At 40.4% G+C, this 19509-nt stretch overlaps 1 protein-coding gene across 2 annotated transcripts in view; it reads right to left on the reverse strand.

Moving 5' to 3' along the window:
* The window catches only part of PRKG1 (protein kinase cGMP-dependent 1), a 1472222-nt gene that overhangs the window by 1441624 nt on the left and 11089 nt on the right, over positions 1 to 19509 (reverse strand). Inside the window, exon 1 of one of the 2 annotated variants that reach the window (XM_055425187.2) lies at positions 4960 to 5638. The exons of the other annotated variant lie outside the window; for it this stretch is intronic. Coding sequence (XP_055281162.1) covers positions 4960 to 5225 — 266 coding nt within the window. The 5' untranslated portion in view covers positions 5226 to 5638. Of the gene's footprint in view, positions 1 to 4959; positions 5639 to 19509 lie in introns of those variants that run through there. 2 annotated transcript variants of the gene reach the window in all.

The following is a 19509-nucleotide window of genomic DNA, read 5'->3' on the forward strand; positions in this document are numbered from 1 at the left end:
AATGTATTCTAATTTAGGACATGTTCTTTTCTTCCTATTCAGAAGGATTCACTAATTAATAAGAATGGAAAAACAGTGGAAACAGTGTCAGACTTTATTTTTTGGGGCTCCAAAATCACTGCAGATGCTGATTGCAGCCATGAAATTAAAAGACGCTTGCTCCTTGGAAGGAAAGTTATGACCAACCTTGATAGTATATTAAAAAGCAGAGACATTACTTTGCCAACCAAGGTCCGTCTAGTCAAGGCAATGGTTTTTCCCGTGGTCATGTATGGATGTGAGAGTTGGACTGTGAAGAAGGCTGATCGCCGAAGAATCGATGCTTTTGAACTGTGGTGTTGGAGAAGACTCTTGAGAGTCCCTTATACTGCAAGGAGATCCAACCAGTCCATTCTAAAGGAGATCAATCCTGGATGTTCATTGGAGGGACTGATGCTGAAGCTGAAACTGCCAATACTTTGGCCACCTCATGCGATGGGTTGACTCACTGGAAAAGACTCTGATGCTGGGAAAGGTTGGGGGCAGGAGGAGAAGGGGACGACCGAGAATGAGATGGCTGGATGGCATCACCGACTCTGTGGACATGGGTTTGAGTGAACTCCGGGAGTTGGTGATGGACAGGGAGGCCTGGCGTGCTGTGATTCATGGGGTCGCGGAGAGTCGGACACGACTGAGCGACTGAACTGAACTGATCCTGATTCCAAGGCTATAGAGTATAGCAGCTGAGAACCTGGGCTCTAAAAATTGTAAAATTGGGGTTTGAAACACATCTGGCATTTCCTACCTGTGAGATCTTAGGTAAGTAAGTGACTTCTTTGAGCCTCAGATTCCTCATATGAAAAGTACATATGTGATTTAGGATCACTGGGGAAAAAACAATGAGCTGATGAAAGTAAAGAGCTTAGCACTGTGTTAAAATCAGTAAGATTAGCTACCTTTAATATTCTTACCTATGCTGTTTTAAAGCATTGTGTATTTTCTATTGGACCAATTAATAAGGTGGACCCAGAATTCAGTGGGTGTACCTGCTCATTTCATTGAAGCTACTTATATCAAAATTAGGCCAGATCCCTTGATTTAGTCTGAAGGTTAAATCAGCTGAAATGAATTAGAGACGCAAAAGGCGAAGAGTTTTCTGGGGCATCCATTCCAAAGCACCCATGTCCCACTGGAAGAAGGTACAAGTTCCAAAGGATGAATTTACATTATCAAGAATCAAGGGATCTGTGACAGGACTAGCTCAATAGCTTTGCAATATAATACATTATTCCTGTAAAAGAGTGATATTGATTTCAATTTTTGCTTAAGCTAATTTAAAAACAATTGTATGCAGTCCTCTGAGCTAAATGGGTGGTCAAAATAAGGAATTTAGGTGTGAGTAAAAAAACAGAGGGAAGAATCAGGATATTGGGTAATTCTTGATGTGGAGTACATGCATGCAGGGAATTGAAGCTCATAGAAAACTATGTGAAAGACTCAGTTATTTGGTAGAAAGTTATATATGAATGTAAAATATCATCATCGTCATCCAAAACAGCCTACAGTTTTCAATGATTATCACTTGATCTTTACTGGGCATTTCTAAGGGGTCTGCAAATGAGGACTGTAATAAGTCGGATGTTTTCTTTTTAAACATGATCATCATACTGTACACTTGATACTTAGGCTGAGAGCTCAGATCTTCCCTTTCTCTAGTATAATTTTCATCTAAAGCATTCCTCAGATACTTAGATCATTCTTAATGGAGTTTGTGCATTATACCCTCTGCGGACGCATGGAAATCTGGCTAATTGGACTGACTTGATTACAACAGTCGTTGAATTCTCCCATTTCCTTCCACTGCAATAAATGCTCAAGATATTTTTACCAGAGATTATGTAAATATTTCAGATTGCAATCATTTTCCAAAACAGTGGTGATAGGCAAAAGTGCTTTTGTCATTCTGCTCACCAAACAGAATTCCTATACTTTCAAAATATATTTCTTTTCTTTTTAGTATAAATACTGGGGGTGCCCTAATAAAGTTTCAAACAAACCCATAGCATGAATAGCTCTCACTAAATCCTATAGCCACTGCAATTGAACATTAGCTTTGTGATAAAACAGTATCTTTCAGTCCCAGTAAATGCATCAGGATGGCACAACTTTTAACAGGATGCATGAGCTGATGGGATGTCTATTTTCCAAATCCAAATATCTGAAAATTAGCAAATGCACTTTTATTTTGAAAGCACTGTGTTTGCTGTTAAATGCTGTATTCTAGAAATACTTTTTTAATGATTTCTTTTTTTGGCCAAAATAAGGTGCCTCACCAGTAAGTCAGCACTGTCTCTTTAAATGCTAGGATAAATACCTAATTCCAGAGGTTACTCTTCCAATGTTTTACCTGTCAAAATTATTTAAACTCTAATGAGTCAGCTTCCTGAAAATACACGCCAAGCTTCCATTTGAAAGTGTAAAACTACATGCTGAGTGGGAAAAAGTTTACACTCAGTCCCAGGGTAAATCGCGCACAGAGGAAGTAGAAAAGCACTTCAGCTAGTTTCTGCGGACACAAATATGCGCCCGACCAATCTCTACTGCGCATGATCCACTCTTTTGATGAATGTTCCTACCCCTAACCAGAGAGCGCTGGGAGTAGGGGGGAGGGATAGAATAAGGAAGACGATGTGTACGTTTGAAAGATCAGCCATTTCCTCTAAGTACACATAAAAACGTCTCTCATTCCTAGGGAGATTTCTTATCAAGGAAAATAAAAGTGCCTCTTTGAGAGCTAGATCCTGAATGAGAGGGGACCCTGGGAGGGAAGTTTCTTCTCCTAACCTCTCCAGACCCCGGTGAATTTTCCTTTTCGCTGCGGCTAGGCGGTGCTGGCTACACTTCTTTTGGAGGGGCACAGTCCAGACACAGAGATCTGAAATTTCAAAAATGCGATAGAGCCCCAGCCGGCCAGCCCTAGGAGGCGAACAGCTGCTGTGTGACCGCTGATGAAGTGGCTTCTTAAGGAGGTGGGCAGATTGATTCCAGCTGCTGAGCGCAGGGCAGGGCAGCGGCCGAGGAATGCACAGCTCAGCTGAGGCAAGACACAGCAGCTTCCCAACCAAGGGCAAGGCCAAATATTAGCTCTGATTGCAGTCTTGGCCGAATAAAATTAAGAATGCCATTGTTTCGTTTGATAGGAACTTCCAAGGCAGCGTGGGCCAAAAGGTGCCATGTGGACAGTGTCATTCCATAAGTGTAGTATTGTTCAGGAAACCTGAAGGCTGTCCCTTGAGACGCTGGTTCAGAGTGGGCCTGCAGTTCCCAAGGTGAAATCCTTTCTGCCTGACCCAACCTACTCCCAGCTCCTGGTCCTCTTCTGATAGCTCTGACTGCAGTCTTGGTGGAAGAGAAGGAAGAATGCCATTGTTCCATTTGATAGGAACATCCAAGGCAGCGTGGACCAAAAGGTGAACAGTCTTCATTGATCCCCTCCCCCATCCCACTTACACTGGAATCAGTACACAATTGAAACAGACAAGGAAAGAGTGCAGGGGAAGAGCCGGGGACATCCAGAGTCCTGCAAGTGGCCTGTCTGGAGACGGACAAAAGGACGTGCTCTTTAGAAGCACTGCCCTCAAAGTCAGCTTTGGGGGAGGGATTAATTTAGGGGTCCCCTGAGAGCCCCAAACTCAGACAACCAAGTGATCTAACAAGAAGGAAGGGGTAAGAGGTAGACGGGCATGGAGGCACGCCTAATGGAATATTCAATATCCTGCGAGATGCACTTTCGGCCGTGCACTTCCAGAGACTAAAAGCCAGTAATGGGCTTTGGAGTCTGCACTTCCTCTCCCTAATGTCCAGAGGCGCTTTAATGCTGCAGCCAATCGATCAGCCTTCTCCGGTGAAGGCAGCGAGCGGAGAGCAAATACTTCCTACTTATGGCCAGAATCGCCGGGCCTCCTCTGCGCACCACGAAAGAGCGACACACAACTTTGAACTTGCAGGACTTGGCTCTCAGCGTGGCGGGAAGAGGGAAGGAAGGAGCCCGGAGGCGCCCAAGAAACAGCTCCCCTCCCTCTCCATCCCAACTTTTCCAGGGACAGACTCCGAAGATAAACAAGAGGGGGCGGTAGTATCGACTCTAGGACAGGGCTGACCAGTAGCCAGAAACCTGCTTCAGGTGCAAGGTCACCGAGCCACCTCCAAGCCCTAGACAGCCCAAGACGTGGGCACTTCTGGAAGGGACACAAACTGAGCAAACCAACATCCAAGAAGTGGTGTTTCTTTACAATTTCCTGCTGACATCACTTGCTGCCTGGAGAGTGACCCTTGGAGGCTGATCCCTGCAGTGGAGACGCACCCCAGTCCCGCCTCCCTCCCCTCACCCGCTCCGCGCCTTCCCAGCCGGTCTCGGGCTCTGGGCAAGTTCAGTTCCTGGAGCGAACGCGGTCGCCCTGTCCAGCCTGCCGTTGCCGCTCCCGGGAGGCTCCAGCGGCGCACTGAGCATGCCCTGTGGCCTGGGTCTGGGGGTCACCTCCAGGAAGCTCTCCAGGCCCCGGGATGGGCCGGGTCCTGTCCCGGGAGGTAGTCTCCCCAGGGCTGCGCGAAGGGAAGACCGCGCGACTTCGGCGGGGTGCGCAGCGGCCAAGTTAGCGGGCGCGACCAAACTTTCCACGCTCCTTCTCCCCACCCCCAGGCCACCGGGGCGCTTTTCCCCGAGGAGCTAGCCTTTCCCAGCCCGGCGGAGACCAGCGCAGCACGTGATGGGCAGAAATAAAAATAAACACTCCCCATTCCCGGCCCGCCAGGGCCACCCCCACTCCGCGCGCCGAGGAGAGCCAGGGGCGCCGGGCACCGAGCAGCCCCCGCCGCCGCGGCCCGGAGCCCCCAGTCCCCGAGCCGCCGCCCGGCCCACCCGTCCGCCCCGAGTGGCGGCCCCGCTCCGGCCCGCCGCGCCCGCGCCCCGGCGGCGCCTACCTTTCGGATTTGGTGAACTTCCGGAATGCCTGTCGGAGGTCGTGGAAGGACCTGTAGGTCTGCGGCTCGGCCGAGATGCCCTGTGCCCGGGTGGTCCGGGGCCCGATGTGGGTCGAGGGCACGGGCAGCACTGACTGGCATTTATGGAGTTTCCTCTTCAGCTCCTGGATTTCTTCCTCCTTCTCTGACAGCCGCTTCTCCAGCTCTTTGATCCTCTCCTCCTTGAGCATGAGAATCTTGGCAAAGTCTTCCTCCAGCTCGCTCATGTTTTTCCCTGAGCCCCTCCGCGAAACTTTTTCTCGGGCGACGGCGGCTGGGACTACAGCCCCGCGAGGCGAGAGCGGACCGAGAGAGTGAATGGGCTCTAAGTGCTGGAGCGCAGCGGTGCTGCTCCTAATGCGGCGCGGGGAGCCGCGTTCTTCGATCCACTTATGCTGAATGGACTAAAAGCATCGAGGGGAGGATGAGAAGTCTAAAAGCGCCGGAGAGGAGAGGCAGAGTGCTAATCCCCAGCCTCTCCGGGGAATAGGTGATTATCTTTCATTGAGAAACCAATTAGAGCTGCCCTTCCTCCCCTGAGACCCCCTCCCCCGTCCCCCTTTCCCAATCACTTCGTGAGAACACGGCGTGCGCGCCACCCCACCGAGAGCCTGGTTTCTAGTTGGGAGGGTTGGACCAGTGAGCCTGGTCTCACCCCATCCCACAATAATCACTCTTGCACGCTATATGGTACCAAAGGAAAGGGCTGGGGTGGGGTGGGGTGAGGGGGGAGCTTTATGCCACTTGATCCTTGAAATAGCAACAATTACCATGTGATCTGGTAGATGACGCAGCGCTTGTAACTGGAGCCTAAAGACTTTGTGGGGTGTGTGCGTGTGAGTGTGTGTGTGTGTGAGAGAGAGAGACATTTCATAAATATTAAACTGCCTTTAGACAATAACATGCGTGAATTCATCTTGTTTTCACCTTTTACTTCTCTTCGTGTGTGTTTGTTCCTTAGTATGAAGTCTTGTGGTTGTGACCCCAAGTAATAAGAATAACAGGGCACTCGCGGTACCAGGTCTTTTCACCATAAGCTTTTAGTGGAAATAGTAAACTGAAATTGTTGGTGGGTAAATTGGATGAACATATGTATGATAATGAGCCAAATGTTTACCAAAAAGGAAAAGGCCATGCATCCATTGGAAACTTCTTCGAGTTTGGTTTCTATTTCATCTGCTACTATTAAAATTTGTATACTGAGCACCCAAATTATATCACACCACCCTGGTTGTGAAGTGGGGGCCACCAGTGCTGAACTGTGGGCTCACCCCAGCAACTACGGTTTTAGGGGAAAATAGCTTCTGCCAGCTGTATTTCTCCCTCACCTCTGCACCCCTCACCAATTCAGTGCTAAAGCGGTGTTTATACTCCTTTGGATCCAGAGTATTTGCTAATTCCTACACTTTATATATATATATATCTCACAGGGAGTATTGTTCACAAATCACAGCTAAAGAGTTTGGATGTGTGGGAGGAACATTTCTGCAGGTAAAGATCCACAAATCTATTTTTTAAAGAAAAAAAACAGATGCAAACTAAAATACCAGAGAGTTTTTGTAGAAATAGTAATTTTCCTTAAAAAGAAATATCATACGATCCACTGGATGCTTATTTTTATAAAAATCTTTTCACCTTGTCTGAAACACCTTGGTAAAGGAAAAGCAGTCATATACTTTTGCTTATAAATCAACGCTAAATACAATTCATTCTCAAAATTTCTTTACTGTTCTACTAATCCAATTATTTAAAATTGAAAACATTGTAAGCCACATCTGATTTTTTATTTTTTTTAATTTTTTTATTGGAGGCTAATTATTTTACAATATTATATTGGTTGGTTTTGCCATACATTGACATGAATTCGCCCCGGGTGTACATGAGTTCCCCCTCCCGAACCCCCCTCCCACCTCCCTCCTCCCCTTATCCTCCCTCTGGGTCATCCCCGAACACCAGCCCAGAGCATCCTGTAACATGCATCGACCCTGAACTGGTGATTCGTTTCACATATGATAATATACATGTTTCAATGCCATTCTCCCAAATCATCCCACCCTCACCCTCTCCCACAGAGTCCCAAAGACTGTTCTATACATCTGTGTCTCTTTTGCTGTCTCCTATACAGGGTTATCATTTACACTAGATAATACAGATTGGCTTCATCTACTCATATTTGAGAAAGGGTTCTCTATCTTGTTGATGCTACTGTTCTATTGCTTCTATCTATAAACAACTTAATCTGCTATCATCCCTTTAGAAACACTCAAAATAATTGGCATTTAAAAATACATTGAAAAAAAATTATCTCCTTAAAAAAGTTCAATTTTATTTATGGGAGATACGGAAATAGTTTTAAAATGACTCTGAAATGGACAGGTTATTTTCAAGTCTTATATACTAATCTTAAATGCAGATATTCAAATATGTTTCTCCTGTTTATTAAAAAAAAAAAAGAAACCTTTAGACCAATATTTTACACACATCTCAAAACCCTGAATTCATCCATATCTTTCAAAATCAATCTTATTTTTTTACTAAATCAGTTTTAACTTAGGTGACATTGAACTTTGTGACTTTAAATCATGTCCTGTGACTTATGAAATATTTAATTAAGAGCACAAGGAATATTTGAGAAAATACAACCTGGTAGAAGAGTAAACATTGAATTATTTAAAATCATAGCATTTTAAATCTGTAAGCAACATTGAAGATGATGTAACGTAATCACTTCATATTATAAAAGAGGAAAATGAGATCTTGAAAGGTGAAGTCCAAGATTACCCAAGGGCAAATGTTTGAAGCCAGGATTCCCCAGACCTTGCTACTCCTAGCTTGAAGCCTGCAAGTCTAGAAATTCTACTATTCTGATTCTGACACTCTAGTGTTCAAAGAGGCAATTTTAACCTCTGTTCTTTGCTTTTAAATCTGCAGCAGTAAGTTTCAATTGTCAAAGCAAGAAGTGTTGATGAATCCTTGTCGTTGTTGTTGTTTTTTCTTAAAGGAGAAGATCGCCATCTAGTGTCCTTGGAGAAATTTGCTAAATAAGTGTCTTTTTCACAGTGAAGTTGAAGTTGGTGCCTTAAATACCTGTGTGAGTGTTTTCATGTTCCAAGTTTGAGAGAAATAAAGAAAATACATCGAATTTTATGTCAGAATAAAACAGTTTTTAAAATGAAAAATTTTATATCTTTTGGCCACTGGATAAATATCACAACAGCGATGGTAAATTTTCATTGAGTGTTTAATATGCACAAGCAAGCACAAGGCTAAACCCTTTATATGACTAGCTAGTTTTAATCCCCAAGATGACTCTGTGTGGTAGGTATTATTATTTTTTCTCATTTTATAGATGGAGAAACTTATAGTTAGCCAGATTAATTCGCTCATGGTCACAGTGTGCAGGCTGTCTTAATCCCCATGCATACTGCTTCTACCTGAATTAAAGTGTCCACTTCTCTGTGAGCCCAGTGACAAGAAAAACTGAAAGTTCTTTGCTAATGAAAACACACTAAATTTGAAATCCCATACAAACTCAGATAAGTATCTAAGACTCTGGCTTCTCAACAACCAATCTCTTTACCAATGTCGTTTTCCTTATAATACTGTGGGATCTATTTTACATTTCATATACAGTTTTAAATGTTTACTTTAAAAGTACATGTACATTCAAATATTATGATGGTGCTTTGCCTCGCCATCCCCACCCTTCTAAGAAAGAACACTTTCTAAAGAAAGTGAAGCCTTATAGATGTGAGTAGCTCATAGGGACCTCCTGTCCTTTAATCTAGGCCAGTGTCACAGGGGGCAATGGGAAGACAGGATCTTTTTTATAAAAAAATTCATTACAAACAATAAAACTAACTAAAAGTCAGTCTGTTTTTTATTGTCACTAAATGCCACAAGCTCTCACCAATGTCAGTAATAAAATACTCCTCCCCCTCCAAAAAAGTATATTATTGATCTAAGTTCAAGGAGTTATTACATTTATTGTTGAGTGAGTGGAATACTCCCATTGTCACACCCTTGGAACAGCACTGACCTTGGTACATGTTACAAGGATCCAGAGCAAAGAAAGTCATGTGCAGATGATTTGAGTGAGGTGCCATGGATGACAGTAGAGGGATGCAGGAGGAAGTTTCGGAGAAATGAGAGTAGAGACAGGGGTCTAAGTTTTGGGAATGGGTGGGTTGGGGGGAATTCAAACCGTCTATTCTCAATACCTTACATCCAAACACTTCTCTTGGTTACAATGATGGCAGTATTTGTGGAAAATTGCATGGGATACATTTTTTTTTCACTCAAGGAATGCAATTAGTAAAGTGAGAGTACTGGACTGGAATCAAAAGTCTGTATTTACGTGTTAGCTCTGTCACATCCCAAGCTGTGTGCCCTCAGGCAAATCCCTAAACTTCTCAGATTTACTTTTTTTCATTTGTAAAATGGGGAGTGAGAATCCCCTTGTGTCTGTTTTACCTTTCTACTTTTAATGATTCTATGGAGTTCTGCATTCCCTGTGACTTACACTTTTAAATCATCAGTCTGCTTTTATAGATGACATCCATTTGTCTACCTCAGCTGCATTTGAAACTGAAAAGAAAGATTTGTTATGGAGTCTGGTTGGTCCTATAGAGATTATGGTGACTTTGTGATTAACAGAAGCTTGGAGCACTTTCAGTTAATTCTACATTGCCCTCAATGTGGCTTCAATTTTGTCACCTAAATCACTTTCTGGTGACCATAAAGTATGGTCACATTTTAGGCAGGATAAAAGTTTCAAGTCCTGAAATACACCCACATCTACGTTAACCACCACAAACATGAAAATAGCAAATGAAGTGTTGCCTCAGTGAATCAAATTTTAAAATTAGTTTCAACTTACTGAATTTATTTAAAGTATCGTAAGTTTTTTGTTCTTTTTAAATATGTTCCTACGGGAAAGCATGCATAAATACTTTTCACTAATGGTCCTAGTAGTGTTAATGGAATTCTTTCTCATGCTGCAGGCAGTTGGAAGACCATTGCTTTTTATGATTTTCTGTGATAGCAGTCTAGAGGTTTGGGGGAAAAAATTTCCTAGAAACTCAGAAAAATTGAAATAAGAAATGATGGTACTTTAATATTTTAGAAATCAAATGCTGCAGTATATTAAGAACCTTGGATCTAGGGAGATAGAGATGCTGTGAGACTTCAGGCCAATAATTTCATCCCCTGAGACTTAGTTTTCCCAACTATGAGTCAGAACATGGATATTAAATTCTCATGTCTGCATCTTTAAGGCTCAAATGAAGTGAGATGAAAATAAGAAGTTGTTATCATTCCAATGTGATGCTGAGTAAATAGTATAAATAAAATGCTAATGGATCCTCGATTTGATTCTTGATGGAGAAAGTAGCCCATCAGGGAGTTAAACAGACTGGTTTAGTGGTGATGCTAATACTTATACTATATTCAGCCTACTTATTACTTGTGTAGGCAGAATTCAAAGACAGCTCCCAAGCTTCTCCCCATTTGGTGGTATGCACCTTCTCCCAATTGTGGGTGTGTTAGTCATTCAGTTGTCTGACTCTTTGTGACCCCATGGACTGTAGCCAGCCAGGCTCCTCTGTCTGTGGAATTCTCCAGGCAAGAACACTGAAATTCCCTTCTCCAGGTGATCTTTCTGACCCAGGGATCAAACCCGCGTCTCTTGCCTTGCAGGCAGTTTCCTTACTGTCTGAGCCACCAGGGAACAAGGTGCTGCTGTGAAGACATTTTGCAAACATTATTGATGTCCCAGGTCACTTGGTTTTAAGATAAGAACTTCTGGGTAGGTCTGACCTAATCAGGCAAGCCTTTCAAAGGACTGGGCTCTTCCTGGAGATGAGGATTCTAAGCATGAGAGGAATTTGACTAGGAGTAGATTCTCCACTGCTGCCTTTGAAGATAGAAGGGGCCACATGAGAAGGAATGCCGGTGGAACCTAGGTGCTGAGAATACCGCGGACAGATGGCCAGCAAGGGAATGGGGTCTTCAGCCCTACAACATCGGGAAACACTCCTGTCACAACCACAAGACAAGGAAAAGATGAGAGTACAGCGTGGCTGACACCTTGATCTGGGGACCCAGCCATTCTGTGTCAGACGTCTTCTCTCCACAACTTGAGATAAAAAGCCAGGTGTTGCTTTAAGCCTCTAATTGGTAATTGGTTAGACAACAAGGTAAAACTAATGAATTACTCAACTACAATTTTTAAATGTCCATTAAAAATGCCAGAAATGTTATAACCACTCTCAGAAGCCTGACTTTACAAAAGAGTCATTTTTAGTGAAACCACTTGAGTACATTTCAAATGGGCACTTGGGGATATAAAAAGTTGTTATATATCATAAACTGCTTAAAGCATACTGATGACATCACAAATAGCCTTCTGAGTATGACAAATTCTCTTCCATAAAAGATATTTATGTTTGATAGTTGTCTTTTTATGACTGAAGATAAATCCTTCCAACCATAGGTTCTAGAAGGAATTAGAACCACTTGCTAGTTTAAAATTTTGTGGGGTAGAAATGTGACTGTAGTTTACCTTGGGCAGTGAACATGCTCTGTGACCTTGGCCAAATTACTTCATCTGCCGAGCCTTATAGTTTTCTTATCTGTAAAATAGTAATAACTCTTTTATATAGCTGTATATGTTTTCATACTATGTTCAGCTCTGGGAATACATTTAAATATCTTCGATTCTTATTAATTGGATATTTCCATAGTCATTCATGGAAACCAAATGTCCCCATAACATACTGTCTTTCAGGTTCAGGTACTAATCAAATACTTGAGAAGAGGGGTGAGAAAAGAATACAAATCCTTTGAATCTTTCTTTTTATTTAACAATGTTTCAATTTCTTATTGAGGTATAGTTTATTGATAATGTGTTAGTTTCAAGTGTATCACTGAATCAAACATCTCACTGAATCACTGAACATACAAATATTCAGTTATACATATATTCTTTTTCAGATTCTTTTCCGTTATAGATTATTACAAGATATTGTATATAGTTCCCTGTGCTAAACAGTAAGTCTATATACAGTAAGTCCTTGTTGGTTTGCTTTTTTATATATTTTAAAATTTTTATTCATTTGTTTATTTCTGGCTGTGCTGGGTCTTCACTGCTGCAGGGGCTTTTCTCTAGTTGTGGCGAGTAGGAGCTACTCTCTAGTTGCAATGCTTAGGTTTCTTATTGCAGTGGCTTCTCCTGTTGCAAAGCACAGGTTCTAGGGTGTGTGGGCGTCAGCAGTTGCACAGCCACATGGGCTCAGTAGTTGTAGCTCCAGGGCTCTAGAGCACAGGTTCAATAGTTGTGGCACATGGGCTTAGTTAGAGCACAGGCTCAGTGTTGTGATGCACTGGCTTAGTGGCTCCACAATATGTGAAATCATCTAGATCCAGGGATGGAACCTGCATTTCTTGGATTGACAGACAGATTCTTTACCATTGAGCCACCAGGGAAGCCCCTGGTTTGCTTTTTAAAGTGAGAGACACCAGATTCACCTACATGGAACTTCTTTTTTATAAATTGTTATAAAATTTAGAAAACAGATGTACATGATATTAAATTCAAAAAAAACAAAGGATATGCGATGAAAGGTAGGTCTTCTTCTCATCCCTATTCCTTAGCTACCTAGACTCCCTTTATGGAAGCAACCATTCACTATTACCATTTACCTATGCAAGCCTCATAAAATGGCATATTCATATATAAGCATATTTGTATATAAATACACAGTAATATGCAAATTTGACATAAAAGATTCAATATCTGATTTATATGTTAGCCTATTGCCTAGCTTAGTGCTGTCATTTCCCGACTTTCAGAACCATTAGTTCAATGCAACATGACACAACTGTCCCATTTTGTGATAAAATGCTCAGTAACAAGGGACAAAGACTGCTACATTTATAGAGAATATGCCCTTTCTTTACAGAGATGCTATAGGTCTACAGTCCTTCTTACCTTAAAAAAAAAGGCATTTGGTATTTTATTAAATATTTTAATAATAACTCATAATGTTCTTATATTTTAAAAGAACAATCCAAATATTATTACATATGTTTTTAAAGAATATGATAAAATCATCTCCGGTCTTAATATTTACCACCTGTTTTTTGTTGATGGAGATATTCCTCTGTGCTTCTCTCAGGTTATTTCAAATTAGCAGTCCCCATGTGAGAAAGCTAGCAAACCATTACCAGGCATAAGGAGCCCTGTATTTTGACAATCTCTCAATCCATTATAGCTATCATGGTTTTTCTTGGTCTTTAATCAAAACTGCATAGTTAGTTCAAGAGTTCATTTACTATTTCTGATGCAAAGGAGACACATTTATTTGGAAATTATTTTCTCAAAATGTCTAGTCACTTATTATAAACATATATAACTTGTTTTTATTAAAAAATTAGTTCTACTGAACCTACAATATTCCAGGAGATGTTAAAACTCCCATATTTACAGGTAATGTTCCCAAGTGCCATACTGACAATATTTTTCCTATCTGTATTATGTGTGGCTCCATTTCAACAGCTTTAATAAAAGTGGGAAGGTGGTAGAAGCACTGAAAAATTTCCTATAACAATCTTAAATAATTGCATTAGTTACAACAAGAATCTTTTTTGTGTTGAAAAATGCTTGGGCTCAGCAGAATACTCCCCTTCCCACAGCATCCTTTCCAGCCACCCACAATTTGCAGAGGGCAAAGAGGTGGCAGAAAGACAGAAGATATTGAACAAAGACGACACTGTACTGCCACCCTTCATTCAGGAGTTTATCTAATAAAGGAAGATCACCTTACAATGCTCAGGCAAGCAGACATTACTCACACTGTGGCTAAAATCATCAGCAAGAAACTCTGCCAGGAATACCTTCATGTAATATGAGGTGTTGCTGGAGGGTGTGAGGGTGTGTGTGTGTGTGTTTTTCAGTCACGGCACTTTTCTCCTAAAGTCATTTTTCTAGCCTGGGTATGTCAGGAAAAGCAAACTCTTCCTTTAAAAATGTCTCCATTCAAAACATATGGATATTTTAATATTAAGAGCAGAAATGGAGTGATGTTAAGAATAGATGGGAAATGCCACCAGTTGCTGGGGATTAGATACTTGCACATCATTATCAATCAGGAGTGACAACTTCCTCCCCTCCATAGCCAAACAAGCTGATTTACCTTTCCAATAATTGTCAATTTAGCATTCTAGGAAAGGCACAGGAGAAAGGTCATTTATGCCAGGAATCTTATCATTAAGAAAGATTTCCTGAACCTAGCACTTTCCTTTGAATGGGAAACTAAAAATAAATGTTTGTACTACCTGAGCAGACATACTTGGCTTCATTTATTCAGCAAGTATTTTTTGCTCGATTTCCACAGATCACAGGCATTCCCCTAGTCTTTAATGATACACAGAGACAAGTCAGACAATCTGCCCTAAAAAATTATATAAATGAACTTATTTACAAAACAGAAACAGATTCATAAATCTCAAAATCAAATTTATGGTTACCAAGGGGAAAATGTGTGTGGGGGGAGGAGTGAATAAATAGGAAATTAGGGTTAACAAATGCACAGCACTATATATAAAATAGATAACTGATAATGGCCCTACTGTATGGCACTGGGAACTCTACTGAATATTCTATAATAACCCATATGGGAAAAGAATCTGAAAAAGCATGAATATAATCATATATACATGAATCACTTTGCTGTGTGCCTGAAACTAGCACAACATTGTAAATCAACTACACTCCGATAAAAGTTTAGTTTTTGTTTGTTTTTTTATAACGTATATGAGAATGGAGAATGAGCAGTTTAGGGTGAGGAATAATTGATATCAAAATGACTAATTTTAAAGCAAAAGTGAAAAACAAAAAGTTATCACAGTTATGACAAGTAATAAAGCAAAAGTGATAAAAAAACAAAAAGGTTATAACGGAGGAAAAAGAAGGAAAAGCAGTAAGGGGTGTGTGTGTGTGTGTGTGTGTGCTCACATGTGGACGAAGAGAGAGAGAGACACCCTCAGAAAGCCCAAATCACCAAATAGCCAATGGACATATGCTTACTTTGATGAAATAAAAGGATTAATTTGCTGAATTAATGAACTAGTTGAATTTCTTTAACTTAGAATTGACCAAAAACTTTCATGATAGAGGAACCTTTTTGAATATACATATAATCCCTTGGAATGATTCTTCTATGAGTAGGTCCTGAAAACCACAGGTAAATTTTTGGTCAGAGGATCTCAAAGTGGTGGGGCTGGCATGGGAGCAACAAGGCCACATGCTTGCTAGAAAATACAAGTGGACAGCCTTTCCTCAAGAATGTGAAATTGATTCTAGGAGGCACTGAGGATTTCATAAAATTCCATAAGCAGGGAAATTTTACAGTAAGTAACATATGGAAGATTTCAAAGTGGTATTTGGAAACAACCAAATATTATTGGTGGCATTATAAAGTGATGCTAGAATCTCCTCTCTGGGTTTCATGTTTTGTTTAAAATTAGCCTCCTTTTTTCCTTCTCCTATCAAGACTGCTTTTTCCTTCCTTTTCTATTTATCAGGAAAATCAGGTCAAAACAATTAGATTGCATAAAGAAACAGAGTACTCTGACAGAGCCAACCTTGGAAATTCAAATATGTATATTTGTTTCACAGAGAAACATAGTATATGGTTGAATTATCCTTATTCTATTTCTTAGAGAACAAAAAGATCCATTTTTTACTTTAAAGGTTAAATCATTCCCCAATAAAGACAAAATTAATAGCTAATTCACTGTCTAATAGAGAATGTGAATGGTGAAGTGTGAAGTGTTAATTGCTCAGTCGTGTCCAACTCTTTGTGACCCCATGGGCAGTCCTCTGTCCATGGGATTCTCCAGACAAGAATACTTGAGTGGGTAGCCATTCCCTTCTCAAGAGGATCTTTCCAACCCAGGGATAGAACTGTGTCTCCTGCATTGCAGGCAGCTTTTCAGTTGCTAGTATGGTTGAATCACTGAACATAAGATATTACAGGAAACCTGGAAAATATAGGCATCAAAATTATAAACCATTTTATCAGTAAGAATAATTTTAATAGTAAAAATTGAAAACTACTCTTAGAAAACTAAGAATAGAATGATTAATCAAAATTGCCTGAATAGTAATCACAATATATCACTCTAGATAGACTTATCTGTAAATTCAATGTAATTTCAACAATATTTTTAAAAATAAAAGTTAATGAATTGATTTTAAAATTATACAAAACAGATATTTCAGAAAAATATATTGGAAAACCAACAGAAACGATACTCATATCTTCAGTTCAGTTCAGTTCAGTTCAGTCGCTCAGTCGTGTCCAACTCTTTGCGACCCCATGAATCACAGCACTCCAGGCCTCCCTGTCCATCACCAAATCCCGGAGTTCACTCAAACTCATGTCCATAGAGTCGGTGATGCCATCCAGCCATCTCATTCTTTGTCATCCCCGTCTCCTCCCGCCCCCAATCCTTCCCAGCATCAGAGTCTTTTCCAGTGAGTCAACTCGTCGCATGAGGTGGCCAAAGCATTGGAGTTTCAGCTTTAGCATCAGTCCTTCCAATGAACACCCAAGATTGATCTCCTTTAGAATGGACTGGTTGGATATCTTTGCAGTCCAAGGGACTCTCAAGAGTCTTCTCCAACACCACAGTTCAAAAGCATCAATTCTTCAGCGATCAGCTTTCTTCACAGTCCAATTCTCACATCCATACATGACCACGGGAAAAACCATAGCCTTGACTAGACGGACTTTTGTTGGCAAAGTAATGTCTCTGCTTTTTAATATACTATCTAGGTTGGTCATAACTTTCCTTCCAAGGAGTAAGCGTCTTTTAATTTCATGGCCGCAATCAGCATATCTTACCACCTACCACATCTTACCACCTTACTCATATCTTACCACCTAACAAATGTACTATAAAGCTATAGTAATTAAACCAATGTGATCAGTAATATAAAAAACAACCTAATGAAAATGCACAGCTTACAAACAGATTCGTAACTATAGGGAGGCATAGTTTATAAAAATAAGATTTCAAATTACTAGGGAGAGAAAAAATGTTAACAGATTAGGATAAAACATTTCTGTAACACATGTTTTTAATATATTTACCTGTTTATTGAAGTTTATTTATATAAACAATTTTTTCTCACTTTCTTAATATGGTAAAATAGACATAACAAAAAGTTACCACTTTAACCATTTTTAAGTTTATAGCTCAGAGGAATTACATACAATCAGATTGTTGTACCACCATCTGTCTCCAGCCACCTTTTCATCTTCCCAATTGCAACTCTGTACTTTAAACGGGGCTTCCCTGTTGGCTCAGATGGTAAAGAATCTGCCTACAACATGTAAGACCTGGATTCGGTCCCTGGGTCAAGAAGATCCCCTAAAGAAGGGAATGGCTACCCACTCCAGTATTCTTGCCTGGAGAATTCCATGGACAGAGGAGCCTGATGGGCTACAGTCCATGGGGTCACAAAGAATCAGACATGACTGAGTGGCTAACACTTTCACTTATTAAACAATAATTCCCCATCTCTTCTCCCCAGCCCTTGGCAACCAACAACTCTGCTTTCTGTGTCTATAAATTCAACTTCTCTGGATACTTCTTATTAGTGGAATCATACAGCATTTTTTCCTTTTTTAATTGGCTTATTTCACTTAGCATAATACCCTCAATTTTTTTTTCATGTTGCATTATATGTCAAAATTCCCTTTCTTTTAAAGGCTGAATAATATTCCTTGGTAATTATAAACCACAATTTGTTTACCCACTTATGTGTTATACACTGATAGCTACTCAAGTTGCTTCCCCCTTTTGGCTACTGTGAATAAGACTGCTATGAGCATTGGTGTACAAATATCTGTTCGAGTCTCTGCCTTCAGTTTTTTTGGATATATACCCAAAAGTGGAATTGCTAGGTCATATGGTAATTCTGTTTAAATCTTAGATGATGTCTTATAAACATAGAAAATAGAGTTAAAATCCATAACATAGAGCTCTTAAAAATAAAATACTAAAATTCCAAAGCAAAATGACAAAAGTAAAGATATACATCTTTGCTAATAAAATAACATTCATTTTTGCCTATCAAATTGGCAACATTTAAGAGATGATAATACTCATTGTCAAAGTTGTGATAAATGGATTTTCCATAATACTGATGAGAGCCTAAGTTTTTAAAGTCTTTTGTAGCAATTAATCAATTTAGCAGTAGCCATCCAAATTGTAAGTATATGTTTGCTTTTACTCAGGAGCCCTACTTCTAGAAACTTAAGCTTGTAGAAATGATTCATGCTGCTCTTTATTTTACTATTTGTGAAAATGAAAAAAATCGAACCTAAATAAATGATTAAATAGTTGGTGATACAGTCAACTCATAAGATGCTATGTAACCATCAACAGAGAATGAGATAGATCTGTAGGAAGATCTTCAAGATATAAGGAAAGATGCAAACCAAAAATGTTGTGCTTTCATTCATATGACCATTTTTACATGATATATTTAAAATACTTGTAAATGTACTTAAATTGAGATCAAACAGTTAACAGTTGTTACCCTGGAGGAGGGGAAATAGGAGTGAATGTGAAGGTAAACTGTCATGTTTTACAAGGTACATATTGAGCTTTATATAGTGAGAGTGTGTTAACATATGTTGTGTTTTTACAATATGACTGAGAATCAGTTTAAATATAATATAGACATATTTAAATTATGCATTTTGATGAGTTTTCTTAGATATTAAAAACCCATGAAATCATCACCTCAATTAAGATGACAGATTGTAGTTATTTTTTAAAAAAATCATTAAATGTCTAGTTTTTAAGTTACCCTCCACTGATGCAATGTCCCATCTTAAGATGTACTCTATAAAGCATTCAGTTCAGTTCAGTTCGGTTCAGTCGCTCAGTCGTGTCCGACTCTTTGTCACCCCGTGAATCACAGCACGCCAGGCCTCCCTGTCCATCATCAACTCCCAGAGCTCACTCAAACTCATGTCCACAGAGTCAGTGATGCCATCCAGCCATCTCATTCTCTGCCGTCCCCTTCTCTTCCCGCCCCCAATCCTTCCCAGCATCAGAGTCTTTTCCAGTGAGTCAACTCGTCGTGTGAGGTGGCCAAAGTATTGGAGTTTCAGCTTTAGCATCAGTCCTTCCAATGAACACCCAGGACTGATCTCCTTTAGAATGGACTGGTTGGATCTCCTTGCAGTCCAAGGGACTCTCAAGAGTCTTCTCCAGCACCACAGTTCAAAAGCATCGATTCTTCAGCGATCAGCTTTCTTCACAGTCCAATTCTCACATCCATACATGACCACGGGAAAAACTATAGCCTTGACTAGACGGACCTTTGCTGGCAAAGTAATGTCTCTGCTTTTTAATATACTATCTAGGTTGTTCATAACTTTCCTTCCAAGGAGTAAGTGTCTTTTGATTTCCTGGCTGCAATCAGCATCC

The sequence above is a fragment of the Moschus berezovskii genome, chromosome 12, assembly GCF_049115385.1.
Source record: "Moschus berezovskii isolate FMDL1 chromosome 12, NW_MosBer_1.0, whole genome shotgun sequence".
Taxonomy (NCBI): Eukaryota; Metazoa; Chordata; class Mammalia; order Artiodactyla; family Moschidae; genus Moschus; species Moschus berezovskii.